The following is a 12,569-nucleotide window of genomic DNA, read 5'->3' as shown; positions in this document are numbered from 1 at the left end:
TGACTGTTTTGGGTCTTAGTTGTGGCACATGGGATCTTTGTCGTGTCACGCAAGGATCTTTCGTGATCTTGTGTGAGTTCAGTAGTTGTGGTGCACAGGCTTAGTTGCCCCACAGCGTGTGGGATCTTAGTTCCCTGACTAGTGATCAGTCCTGTGTCCCCTGCATTACAAGGTGGATTCTTATCCACTGGACCCCCATGGAAGTCCTGGGTACCTTTTATTTCTTTACCTTATCTAATTGCTCTGGCTAATTATGTTTTTTTTTTAAACAGTTTTTTTTTCTTGATGTGATAAGTAATACAAGCTCACTGTGAAAAATAAATGTCAATTATAATGCTCTCTTTCAGAAATATTTTTATGTTTTCATCTAGTGAGTGTGAACTCCCTTCTTGGCCTTCTCTGACACCACTCTGGCAAAAGGTTTGGGATACTTTGTTACAGCTGGTGAGGGTGGAAGTCTAGACTCCCAGTTTCTTCTTTGATGGCAGGGGGTGATTGGGAGCCACAGTTTTTCCTATGGTATATGGCTAGAATAGAACAGTTATTGTCTGAAATAATGATTGCATAGTTTTTGATTGAATGAATTTTCAGTATCATGATGATTGCCTCATTATTGTCACAGTTTTCTCATTTGTAAAATGAGGATAATAATTTCTACCTCATAGGGACGTGTTAAGAGTGATATAATTTACTGGGACTTCTTGGTGGTCCAGTGTCTAAGACTCTGTGTTCCCAATGCAGGGGCCCCGGGTTTGATGCCTGGTCAGGGAACTGGACCTCTCATGCCACAGCTAAAGTCTGCTTGCCCCAACTAAGTGTTCACATGCCACATCTAAGAGATCCCATATGCTGCAACTAAGACCCGACAAAGCTAAATAAATAAAATAGATTTTTTTTAAAAAAGGAGAGAAATCCTATTTTTAAAAAATAGAGTTAAGTAAGTTGCTGTATATAAAGCACTTCAAAAAGAGCTTGCTACATGGTAGATGCTAGCAACCATTTTGGAATGTAGATTATTTCTGACTTTTTCTTTTATAAATATGCTATAATAGACAGCAGTGTTTATACATACTGTATAAACTTCTAAATATTTCTTTAGAATAAGCTCTTAGAAGAGGCCTTGCTGGATCAAAGGGTCTGCACTTTTCAAAGCTTCCTGATATATATTGCTAGATTACTTTCCAGAATCGTTGTATAAGAAATTCCTTGGCAGTCCAGTGGTGGGCTCTGCTCTTCTACTGCAGGGGGTAGGGAGCAGGGGTTTGATCTCTAGTCAGGGAACTAAGATCCCGCAAGCCAAGGGGTGCAGACAAAAAAACCCAAACAGACCAGAATCATTGTATTAATTTACATATTCACCACAAAGCCACCAACATTAAATACCATGCTCTGTTTTCCTTGTTGTCAACTGAGAGGTGAAAAAGACTTAATTTTTATGTGTGAGGCTGAACATTTTTCATGTCAACCATTTATATTCTATGAATTCTCTCTTCATGTTCTCTGTTTTCTTGTAGTTTGTCTTTTTCTTGTGTTTTTTTTCTGCATGGTTTCTTTGTATAGTAAAGACTGTTGTCTGTCGTGTTTCATGAACATATTTCTCTCAGTTATCATTTCCCTTGTCCTTTTTTTTTAACTTGTTTCTTTTTTTATATTTAACTGGAGGATAATTGCTTTACAATGTTATGTTGATTTCTACTGTACATCAGTGTGAATCAGCTGCTGCTGCTGCTGCTAAGTCGCTTCAGTTGTGTCTGACTCTGTGCGACCCCGTAGACGGCAGCCCACCAGGCTCCGCCGTCCCTGGGATTCTCCGGGCAAGAACACTGGAGTGGGGTGCCATTGCCTCCAGTACTCTTGCCTGGAAAATCCCATGGATGGAGGAGCCTGGTGGGCTGCAGTCCATGGGGTTGCTAAGAGTCGGACACGACTGAGCGACTTCACTTTCACTTTTCCCTTTCATGCATTGGAGAAGGAAATAGCAACCCACTCCAGTGTTCTTGCCTGGAGAATCCCAGGGACGGCGGAGCCTGGTGGGCTGCCGTCTATGGGGTCGCACAGAGTCGGACACGACTGAAGCGACTTAGCAGCAGCAGCAGTATATATATCCCCTCCCTCTTGAGCCTCCCTCCCACCCCCCTCATCTTTTAATTTTGTCTAGGATTTTTTGCTTAGATAAATTAAATTTTTTTCATTGTAATTCCATTCATTTTGTGTACGTATACATGTGTGTGCATGTATTTGTGATTCCTTCCCTTGCTTTAATGCTTAGGAATTTCTTGCCCACACTAAAAGTAGATTAATAGTTCTATCATTTTCTTTCTTTAGGTTCTTTTAGTTTCATTTTTTGTTTTTAGTTTTTTTTTTTAATCTATCTGGAATTATTTTGGTATATGCTTTGAGATGAAGAACTAACTTTTTTCACTCATTATGTTGGATTTTAGTAATACTTTTTACCATACATTGAATTTTTACATTTATTACTGTTTGTTTCTTGGCCATGCTTTTATGTTCCATTAATCTTGTCTTTGTGCCTCACGACAAACTTTCATTAGCTCAAAGAGAACTTTGGGGTTCAAGTTCTTTGGGCTTGGAGACCCCAAAAGCCTCTTTAGTCATTCATCCTGATTCATTACTTTTGATTTTAGATGGCTTTCCACATCTGGCCTTGCTCATATGTACTGTGGGGCTTTTCCTTCTAATTGGTCTACTCTCTGTTTTATGAATCACACATACCTTATGAATCATGTTAAGTTTCTTGTATTTTCAGTATCACACCTGAGTTAACTTTTACTTTTTTCTCTTCTCAGACCAGTTTTGCATTTCTTTGCCTTCCTGTATGCTCTCACTCCCTAGCATTTCTTCATCCCAAGTTTGTGTTTTTAAAACTTGTTTGTGTGAATTTTATTCTTTTCCTGGTTTTCTTCTGTTACTTTTCTTTGGTCGAAGGTTTTTTTTAATTAATCAAAATATTCTTTGACAAAAACATTATTTTTACTTCCATGTTTTATTGCAAGCATGTCTCTGCTTTTTCATGTCCTTTTCTGTTCTTAGTACCTTTTCCTCATTAAAGGAAAACATATTTCTCCTCTGAGCTGATCTGGGGCTGAAGGGAAGTCAGGTTCTTCCACACCCTGTCTTGAATGCCCTTTCTGGCTCTGCTTGGAGAGCTATTACTCACCTTTCAGATCCAGCTCAGATGTTGTCTCCCATGTGAGGCCTTTAAGGCTAAAATTAACTTCTCTTTTTTTTTTTTTCCCCATTCTTAGGGACCTCACTTACAGGCATCTTACAACTGTAGTATAATTCATTGTTTTCACAGCCATTTTCCTTGCTAAGCAGTGTCCTTCCTCTTCAGTGTCAGGGAAATTCCCACTTATTCTCTGTATCCCCAGCTTCAGCTCAGTCCTTCCGTATCCTTGACGCTCCATGAGTGGACCCAGAAGGTGGAGTAGATTTGGTGCTGTACCAAAGGGCTCTCAGAGAGCTCCCCTCCTATCTGTAGACATTCCTCTCTAAGAATGAATACCAGCATGACCTTGACTTTCTGACCTCACTTCTCCCCTTACTTGTCAAGCCACTGCATGAGACTGGTTATTTTTTCCAATAAGATTTCGAAACACAGAATGTTCACCTCCTCACACCTTTAAGGGATGATTTGGAAATGGAGGCCCAGGCTAGCCCTTGAGGGGATAGGGGTCCAGTTTACATCAAGTTGATCAGTTGATTGGGACATTTGTGTTTGTTTATAGATGTTGAGTGTGTGGGCAGCTGGAGGGGTGGGAGTAAGATGGGGGTCCACCCAGATGGGGAGTGAGGTGACCTTGGTCTAGTTATACTGTTGCCTCAGATGAAATCTGATGAGACTGTTAAAGACATTTGTCGAAGGAACATATTCTGGAAAGAGAATTGATGAGAAAACAAACTAATATATGTAGATTAATTTCCCATTATTATATAATTAGTTTTTTTGTTTGAACAGTTTTCCTGTTTAAGTTAAAAAAAATAACAACTTTCTGATATAGAGCATTAAAATGAAATATAAAACAGAAAGATATTTAATATCATTCCTTTAGAATAAAAAACTATAAAGCATTCTCTAAAGAAAGAAAAGAAAAATGAAGAGTATTCTACCACCTAGCCCCCTCCTGCCTCTTATTTTGCTTTTGTACTAGTCCTTCTTACTCCTTCCCTCCCTCTTATGGTCCTTTTTCACATTTACAAAAAAGAACACGTAACACTTTAAAAGAGCTTCATGATACAAAAGAAACCATCTTCCACAAAATTCAGCCTCTGTAGGGCATGCAGCAGTGTTGCAAACTGACGCAATAGACACCCTGTTCTCCCTTCCTCTTCTTCTCAACCAGTTCAGACACAGCGCCTGGGATCATAGAGAGAGGAGAGGTGGGGGCAGAGAGGCAGAAACAAGATCCCAAAGACTTCTGTTTGTTGGAATGATCAGAGGGAAGGACTTTGAAAAGAGGGCTGGGGAAATAGGGAAAGAACATTAGCTTTTTAGTTCTCTCTCTCTTTATATATTTTTGTATTGTTTTACTTATTGAAAAAACAAAAGACGCTTGGTCTCCTACATTGGCAGGTGGATTTTTTTAACTACTGAGCCATGGGGGAAGCCTGCAAATATAAAGAATATGTAATAAAGGCTTGGTTTAAAGTAAAAAAGAAATAAGGTCCTGGGCATAAATGGAAAAGGGAAAAGAAAGAGTAAAGGGAGGAAAGACAAATGATAAGTTGCCTCAAGAGTAAAAGATGGCATTTCAAATGTAAGACTATATATGAAACTATCACCTCCTCTTCCCTTATTATTATTTTTAAATGAGGAGAAGGGGGCGACAGGATGAGATGGTTGGATGGCATCATAGAGTCAATGGGTATGGGTTTGAGATAGTGAAGGACAGAGAAGCCTGGCGAGCTGCAGTCCATGGGGTGGCAAACAATCAGACACGACTGAGTGACTGAACAACAAATAGTGAAAAAAAAAGCTGGATTTTTTATTGTTGTCATTACTTATTATTGGTGAAGACCTAGGTTGGGGTGAGGAGGTGAACATAGGTGGGCAGTTGGGAAGGTTGGGGGGCAGGGAGGAACTTTTTACACTCTTTCTGCCCAAAGCCTGTGCTGGGAGTGGTTCCTGCTTCCTCAGGCTCAGCCAGGAGAGCTGTGAGTAGATGGGCTTGCTTGCCCGGGCAAGTGAAGGTGTGGTTCTAGCTGTGGCCCAGCAGGTGGCAGCACACCCCAGAGGGCCTGAGCTGGGTGTAGCCGAAGGTGCCGGGGGCGCTGGGCCACAGACCCTCCCCTGAGGTTGCTGGCTGCCTGCCTCTGAAGGCCCTTTTTTTAGCAGACTTTGGATTGAAATGTTTATTGGTTCCCCGTAGGAAGCCTGGAGAGCCAGTTTGCTCAGCTACTGGTAGAGGTTCTGGGCTAGAGGGTTCTCCTCCCAAGACATTTGAGCAGTAGGTAACGTGTACAGGCAGAGTGAGGTCAAGGCCTCAGAAAGCGGAGGATTTCTGGGATTTTGTACCCTGCCTTCCCTTATGAGTGGGGAATATACAAAAGAGAATCTTGGTATCTATGTTTATTTATTTTTACTAATATAAGAAATAATACTTATTTTCTTTTTAATAGAGAGGTGCAAAGATGAAAACTAAAAGTAGACCATAGCTTCCCCACCAAGATAACCCCTGTTATCAATAAAAAAATAATAATAAAATAAAAAAATAAATAATAATAGTTTAAGGTTTGAAAAGTAGAACTACAGAAAAGTATACAATGAGAAGTGAATGTTTCTTTCCCCTCCACTTTCAGCTTCTCTCCAAAAGAAACCACTGTTTCTTGTGATTGCTTTGAGGGAAAAAAGGAAAACAAAGGCTTGCACATGCTCGAGTGTTTCTAACTATTTACATTTCTTTTATTTTTGATTTATTTTTAACCCCCAAATTATCATATTAATATATACTATTCTAAGCCTTGTTTTTTTCATGCACTATACCTTGAAGATACTTCTTTTTTTTTAAGTTGAGGTATCATTGACACATCACATAGGATTAATTTCAGGTGTACAACATAATGATTTGCTGTTTGTCATCATATTTAATCAGTTTTTTTTCTTGTAATGAGGACTTGAAGATATTTCTGGACAGCACATATAGACTTTTGTCTGTGATGATTTCTTAAATGAGTCTCCCCGTTGTTGGAGATTTTGGTTGCTTTACTTTGGGGCTTATATAAACTATGTTTTAGTGGGCATCCTTGCATATTTATTTTGGCATGCTTCTGCAAGTCCAAATTCCATAATAAGTCAAAGAGAAAGTACATTTAAAATTTTGATGGCTAAGTTTCCCTCCGGAAACGTTGCCCTGGTGTCCATTACACTAAGACTGTGTGAGTGCCTGTTTCTGGGTGGCTAGAGGGAATCTGCCCCTGCCAGGAGCCTCTGACATCCACAGTGGTGAGACTGGGCGCTCGGCAGGAAGCAGGCCCAACCCTGCTGCTGGGCAGCCTTCAGCTCTGTCCATAGCCTTTGCTTCCACTGAAGATCTCCACTGAGGCTGTGAGATGACTCTTTCAGTGTGGCAACCTTCCTGTAGAGCCCTCCCTGGATTTCCCTTATCCCATTAGCAGTGTTTTCTGGTCTGTCTTGGGGTGAGAGAATCAATAACCCAATCTTGATTCTTCCAGGTGAAGAAGGCATATAGACAGAAGGCCCTCTCCTGCCACCCAGACAAAAATCCAGATAATCCGAGAGCAGGTGAGCCTGTCCTAGGCATGGGGAGAAGGAGCCCAGCCCACCTGGGTGTGGTGTGAGTGTCATGGAGGTCAACACATGCAGCCTGACTTTGGGCACTGGGCCTGTGGCTGCACTTCACACGTTAAGGGCATCTGATCAATTGCTGATATACTCACCCTTGTTTGTTGATTGGGCATCTGCTGATGTCTTCCTTTCCAGCAGCCTGTAGCTTCTTTGAGGTGCTTTTCTGAGGGAGCACACCATCACCAAGTCTAACTTTACTTTTCCCCTCTCTCTTTTTTTATCTCTATGTTTAGCTGAACTCTTCCACCAGCTTTCTCAGGCCTTGGAGGTACTGACCGATGCTGCCGCCAGGGTAAGCACATTCTCCTCTATCTGAACTGTCCCCTACATTGAGAGACCACTGTGTGCTTCATCCTCTATACTCGGCCATGCTGTCCCCGCCTGGAGACTGTCACCAGACTGCCTCACTAGCTCTAGGGCTAGTGGCGGGGCCGGGGAGGAGGCCTGGCTCTGTGTGTGTTACCGCGTTGACTGCTCCTCTGTGTTCCTTCCTTCTGCCAGGCTGCGTATGACAAGGTCAGGAAAGCCAAGAAACAGGCGGCAGAGAGGACCCAGAAACTTGATGAGAGAAGGAAGAAAGTAAAGCTCGGTAGGTGGCATCGTGGTGCTGGTGCCCTGCAGTTTCCCTGGGTTGTTTTTGTGCAGCTCCCTCACCTTTTCTCCTGTAGCTTCAGTTCCAGCCACTCAGAGCATTGGGCCCCAGTCCTGGGCAGAACCCTGTTCTCAGGGGTAGCTCCTGAAGGACAGTCTTAGGAATAATAACAATGACTACATGTGCTATTAGCTAAGCATTGTGACAGATGTTTCCTGCCTCCTTTAATTATCACGACTATCCAAAGAGCTGGGTGTTACGAAACCTATTTTTATAAACAAAAGAAGCTAAGGCACCAAAAAGATAAGAACTTGCTGGAACCAGGATTTGAACCCACACAGCATAAGTACAATCAGTGTCCTTGTTGGCCACGCTGTGGTTTATCTGTTTCATTTGTCCCAGTTCTACACAGAGCTTTCACTCTGAAATCCCCTCAAAAGGATCCAAAGAGAGCCAGACATTTGCCTTTTGAAAAACAGCTTTATTGACATTATTTTGTATATCCTATTGTCCACTCATTTCAAGTGAACAACTCAGTGATTTTTAGTAAATTTAACAAGTGGTGCAACTATGACTCTAAATCAATTTTAGAGCATTTCATTACCCCCACAAGATTGGTTCAGGCATTCTTCACTCAATTTTTCTCCCCTGCATCTTGCCTGTTTCACATCCATATATTTATTATGTACATATACCATCCCAGTACCTCCATCAAAAACAAATCTGGAGTTTAGGTAAGTAAAGTGAACAGAAAAGAAAGCTGCGAGTCCCAGACCTGGGAGAAGCATTTGCCGCAGCAGCTGGCCTGGGAGAGAGCCACAGGCTGGTTTCTCTTGGAAGGTGGGAAGGGCTCCAGGACCTGGGGTGACGTCCTTCCATGGAGGCTGCTGTCCCTGTAGCTGAGTCTGCAGTGAGGCTTGGTAAATGTGAGTTGAGGGGCAGGTAGAGGAGACAGTGGAAACTCAGGCACAGTGGTGGGAAAGAGCATCGAAGCCAAGGCAAGGTCACAGGCTGTGGTGCCAAACCGCAGGATCAGAGGCCGGTGGCTCCACCTGTGGGCAGCTCTGACCCATGGCCCTGGGCTGCTGACATCAGCCCCACCCACAGCTTGTTCACTCTTCAGAGAACCAGCTTGGTCAGCGGGAGCGGCTGTAACTCTTCCCAGCCACTCAGCTGGAGCCTATACTCTTCCTTGTGACAGCTTTTCTCAATGGAAATGAATCTGGGAGCACACGGGCATGGAGGGAGGGGGCAGAATTCCTGGATGGGTTCATGCTACATGAGACTTTGGGGTAGCAGCCAGAGCCAGGTGGGCTGGGGCCATGTAGAAACTGCTTAGACCAGACATTGGGTCATCCAACCCTTGTGCCTAGACCTTGAGGCGCGGGAGCGGCAGGCCCAGGCCCTTGGCAGCGAGGAGGAGGAGGAAAGCGGGAGCGCCAGGACGCTAGAGCAGGAGGTGAGCGTCCAGGCCCTGCGACCATCTGCAGGAGGAAGAGGCTGATGGAACTCGAGGCTACTGTGGCCAGGGCGGGCGTGCCCTTCCCACCTTCCCCTGTGGGATCTGGGTCGTCTGTCCCACCCGCAGGTTGCTGAGCCTAGCTTGCAGGGGAAACGTCCCAGGGACCTTTGCAAGGTGAGCCAACCTGGAATTGAATCTGCACAGAATTGTCACCCTCCCCAACCCCCGCTCTGCAGATCGAACGCCTGCGAGAAGAGGGTTCCCGGCAGCTGGAGGAACAGCAGAGGCTGATCCGGGAGCAGATACGTCAGGAACAGGAGCAGAGGTTGAGAGGTGAGAATCCGGCCCCCACACTGGCCTCCCACTCTGAGGTGGCTCACAGTGGCCACACTGGCTGCTCGGTGAAGTTGATCTGGAAGCTTCCACCTGCTGGAACCCTCCGGGTACCCCAGTTGGACACATGCCACCTGTCCTTTCTTACAGTTTTCTGGGGCTTATTGGCTTTTCACTGCCTGAGATCTCCTGGCCCCATTTATGTTGGCTCTATTTTTGGAGCAGATCACCAGGGCAGGGCAGGGAAGGCTCTGGGATACTTTGTTTCAGTAGAACTGTGAGGTCTATACCTCTGTCTCTTGCCCCCAGAAGGCATTCACAGCCCCTCATTGGTAGAGTGCTGGTCATGGCCTCCAGCAGGCAGCTGGGCTGCTACTCTAAGGTGGCAGCTCCTGGGGGTGAGGGTGGGATTGCTTCTACTTGCCCTACCAGGCTGTACAGCAGGGCGGGGCAAATACTGCCCTTGGACAGGAGTGATCTTTTCTAGGTCCTTGTGGCCCTAGACTGTGTCTCCCAGGGGGAACCTCTCCATCATATTCTACCTTGCTAATTTTCCTAATTTTCTAGGAATGGCAGAAAATCCTGAAAACAAAGAAACCCCCAAGCTAAAGGTGAGCCCTGCAGGGCCCACAGGCCACCTCACACTGCCTCCTCTCAGCAAGAAGAGATGCTTCCGGGGACACCGGGACTTGTGGTGGGGACACTGGATCTCTGGGAGCCACGCCACTGCCCACATGCCATCCTTCCATCTTCCCACGGCCTGGGCGTCAGGATGGCCCATCAGAGCTGGCCGTGAAAGGCTGCTCTTAGCCCTGAAGGCTGCAGGGCAGCCCTCCCTGAGGCCCCTTGAAGGAGAGCATCTTATAGGCTCTATAAGAGCCCTGAGACTGTGTCCGAGCAGGCCTCCTGCCTGTCCATTTTTCTAGGGGAATGCATTTTCTGGGGGGGTGCTCCCTGGATTACCACTGCCACCAGAGGAGTGTGCTCAGTTTGTAAAGCTCAGGTGCAGGGTCTGGTCCTATTGAGAAGTCAGTGTTTAATGGTGGCCCCCACTGCTGTCTTTTCAGCTCAAGTGGAAGAGCAAGAAGGAAGCTGAGTCACAAGGTGGCTATTCCAGAGATGTCCTCCTACGGCTTTTTCAGAAGGTCTGCTCTGCTGACTTCCCTCTTACCCATCATGTCAGCCCAAACCTCAGGTTCTCCAGGCCTAACCTTCCTTCACATCTCTACCTGCCTTTTTTTTTTTTTTCTGTGCCATAAACTATGTGCTAAGTTATTTCAGTTGAGTCTCTTTGCAATCCTATTTACTGTAGCCTGCCAGGCTTCTCTGTCCATGGGGATTTTCTAGTCGAGAATACTGGAGTGGGTTTCCATGCCCTCCTCCAGGGAATCTTCCCCACCTAGGGACTGCACCCTTGTCTCCTGCGGCTCCTGAGTTGCAGGCGGATTTTTTACCGCTGAGCTACCAGGGAAGCCATAAACCATAGGAGAGTCTAAAGACTTCTACTCGAGCCATGGCCCTCCAGTCACTCGTGTTGCCATGTGCCTCCTCCAGCCAGATCTAGCCCTTGTCATCCTTAGAAGTAAGGGGCTTGGCTGGGTGATTGGGGAGAGAGGAGGTGGGTGCCTGGCACTAAAGCTCCGTCTTCTCCACCTCCTTCAATCATGGAGGCAGCTGTGCGTCTCTTCTGGTCCGAATCCCCACGTCTGCCCAGCTCTCCTTTCTGGGAACCTAGCAACAAGAGGTTATCCCCAACCCAAAATGACTTGGTTGCTTCTGGGCAGCCTAGGCTTATCTCCAGTGTGAACTGGGCCATCCTGGAGGCTGGGCCATGCTTACTAGGACCTCTTATCCTCACAGTACGGAGAGGTGCTCAACCTGGTACTTTCCAGTAAGAAGGCAGGCACCGCTGTGGTAGAGTTTGCAACCGTCAAGGCTGCGGTGAGTGCTCTATGGGGCTTTGGGGGCCACCAGCAGCCCTGCCATTCCAGGGGAGGAACTCAACGCTCTGGGCCCTCTGAGCTTAGGTGTCCCCACTCCTTGGGCCAGCTCAGAGCCAAGATTTCCCCGAGGCCCACAGGTCCTGGGAGAAGAGACACAGTGAATGAAGGAATGGATGGGAGAATGTTCCAGGGATGGTGTCATTTCCTGCTGCCTGGCTCCACACCCCTCACCTTCCCCTGGAAGCCAGCATGCCTCCAGGTTGGGACCCTCAGAGAGCCTTCTCCCCTCCCCCACTGCCCAGTCCGAAGACTCATGTTTCCCATGAGGAGGGTCAGAGCTTCAGCACACCATCGCATGAAGGCTGCTCCACTTTGCTTGGAGGATGAGAGTGCTGGTTCTGGTTCTTTCTGTAGGGGTAGAGAGAGCCACTGTGTAGCTGACTGGAATGATGGGACTGGGACTGGCTGTTGTATTTGACAGGAGCTGGCTGTCCAGAATGAAGTGGGCCTGGTCGATAACCCTCTGAAGATTTCCTGGTTGGAGGGACGGCCCCAGAGCATGGTGGGCCACAAACACCCAGGACTGTCCCAGGTAAGGAGCCAGGCCTCACGCTCCTGGGCCTACTCAAGCTTCGAGGTGCCTCTTCCTGTTTGGACTCTTCTCAGGGTCCTTTCCTCACAAACCACAGTCATCAGGACTACAGAGAGATTGGCAGGTCTGCTCACCCAAGCAGGAGGACTGTGATTCCTTGCTGCCTCTTTGCAGGCTGGCTTGCCCTACCCACAACTCTTAGATCTTACTTTCTATGTTCTGGTCTCCCTTGGGAGCTCTCATCATCATCCAAAGGTGTTAGCCTGGCCTGTGGGTCACTTGGTTGCTTTATGAAGCATTTGGTGCTGAGATGACCCGGGGCTTCAGGGAAGGGCTGGTGAGGAGGGTGGCTGCCTCCTTCCCCAACTTCCTTCCAGGTGTGTCTGTGGCTGTCCCAGACAGGGACCTACTGTCAAGAGGCAACATTTCCTCTTTAGAAATAATGGTGGCTACTCTGCCAACACTGAGGTGCTGCCTGGTGCCCGACTCTTGGGGGGAAGCACAGACTTGAGCTGACACACGCCACACACCAGCTCTTAGTCCCTACGGCCCCACGAAGGCTTGTGTTCACTTCCCCCCCATACACACATATATACACATACCTGGCCCAGGTCACACCTGCCTCCACTTTGGTGGGGCAAGAGCTCTCCCTTCTCTGAAGCGTCTGGGGGTCTGTGCCTCAGGCTGATGTGTTCCAGCCCCTCTGTGGGGAAGAGTGCCCCTCAGCAGGTCAGCAAGGGCTCTGCTCCCAATGCCTCTGGCATGTCCCCCTGCTCTCTGACATAGCCCTCACCCATGAGGATGGGGTGCTCTCTGGACTG

At 46.8% G+C, this 12,569-nt stretch overlaps 1 protein-coding gene across 1 annotated transcript in view; it reads left to right on the top strand.

Annotated features, from left to right (window-relative positions):
- Window positions 1-12,569, top strand: part of DNAJC17 (DnaJ heat shock protein family (Hsp40) member C17) — a 32,325-nt gene that overhangs the window by 15,369 nt on the left and 4,387 nt on the right. Inside the window, exons 2-10 of the mRNA XM_081507249.1 lie at window positions 6,694-6,763; window positions 7,060-7,118; window positions 7,328-7,415; window positions 8,792-8,877; window positions 9,117-9,213; window positions 9,781-9,824; window positions 10,281-10,358; window positions 11,074-11,154; window positions 11,638-11,748. Of these exons, the coding sequence (XP_081363375.1) occupies window positions 6,694-6,763; window positions 7,060-7,118; window positions 7,328-7,415; window positions 8,792-8,877; window positions 9,117-9,213; window positions 9,781-9,824; window positions 10,281-10,358; window positions 11,074-11,154; window positions 11,638-11,748 (714 nt within the window). The remainder of the gene's footprint in view (window positions 1-6,693; window positions 6,764-7,059; window positions 7,119-7,327; window positions 7,416-8,791; window positions 8,878-9,116; window positions 9,214-9,780; window positions 9,825-10,280; window positions 10,359-11,073; window positions 11,155-11,637; window positions 11,749-12,569) is intronic.

This window comes from Giraffa tippelskirchi, chromosome 7 (assembly GCF_054371585.1).
Source record: "Giraffa tippelskirchi isolate mGirTip1 chromosome 7, T2T-mGirTip1v1.2.pri, whole genome shotgun sequence".
Taxonomy (NCBI): domain Eukaryota; kingdom Metazoa; phylum Chordata; class Mammalia; order Artiodactyla; family Giraffidae; genus Giraffa; species Giraffa tippelskirchi.
This window is presented reverse-complemented; position numbering and strand designations above follow the sequence as displayed.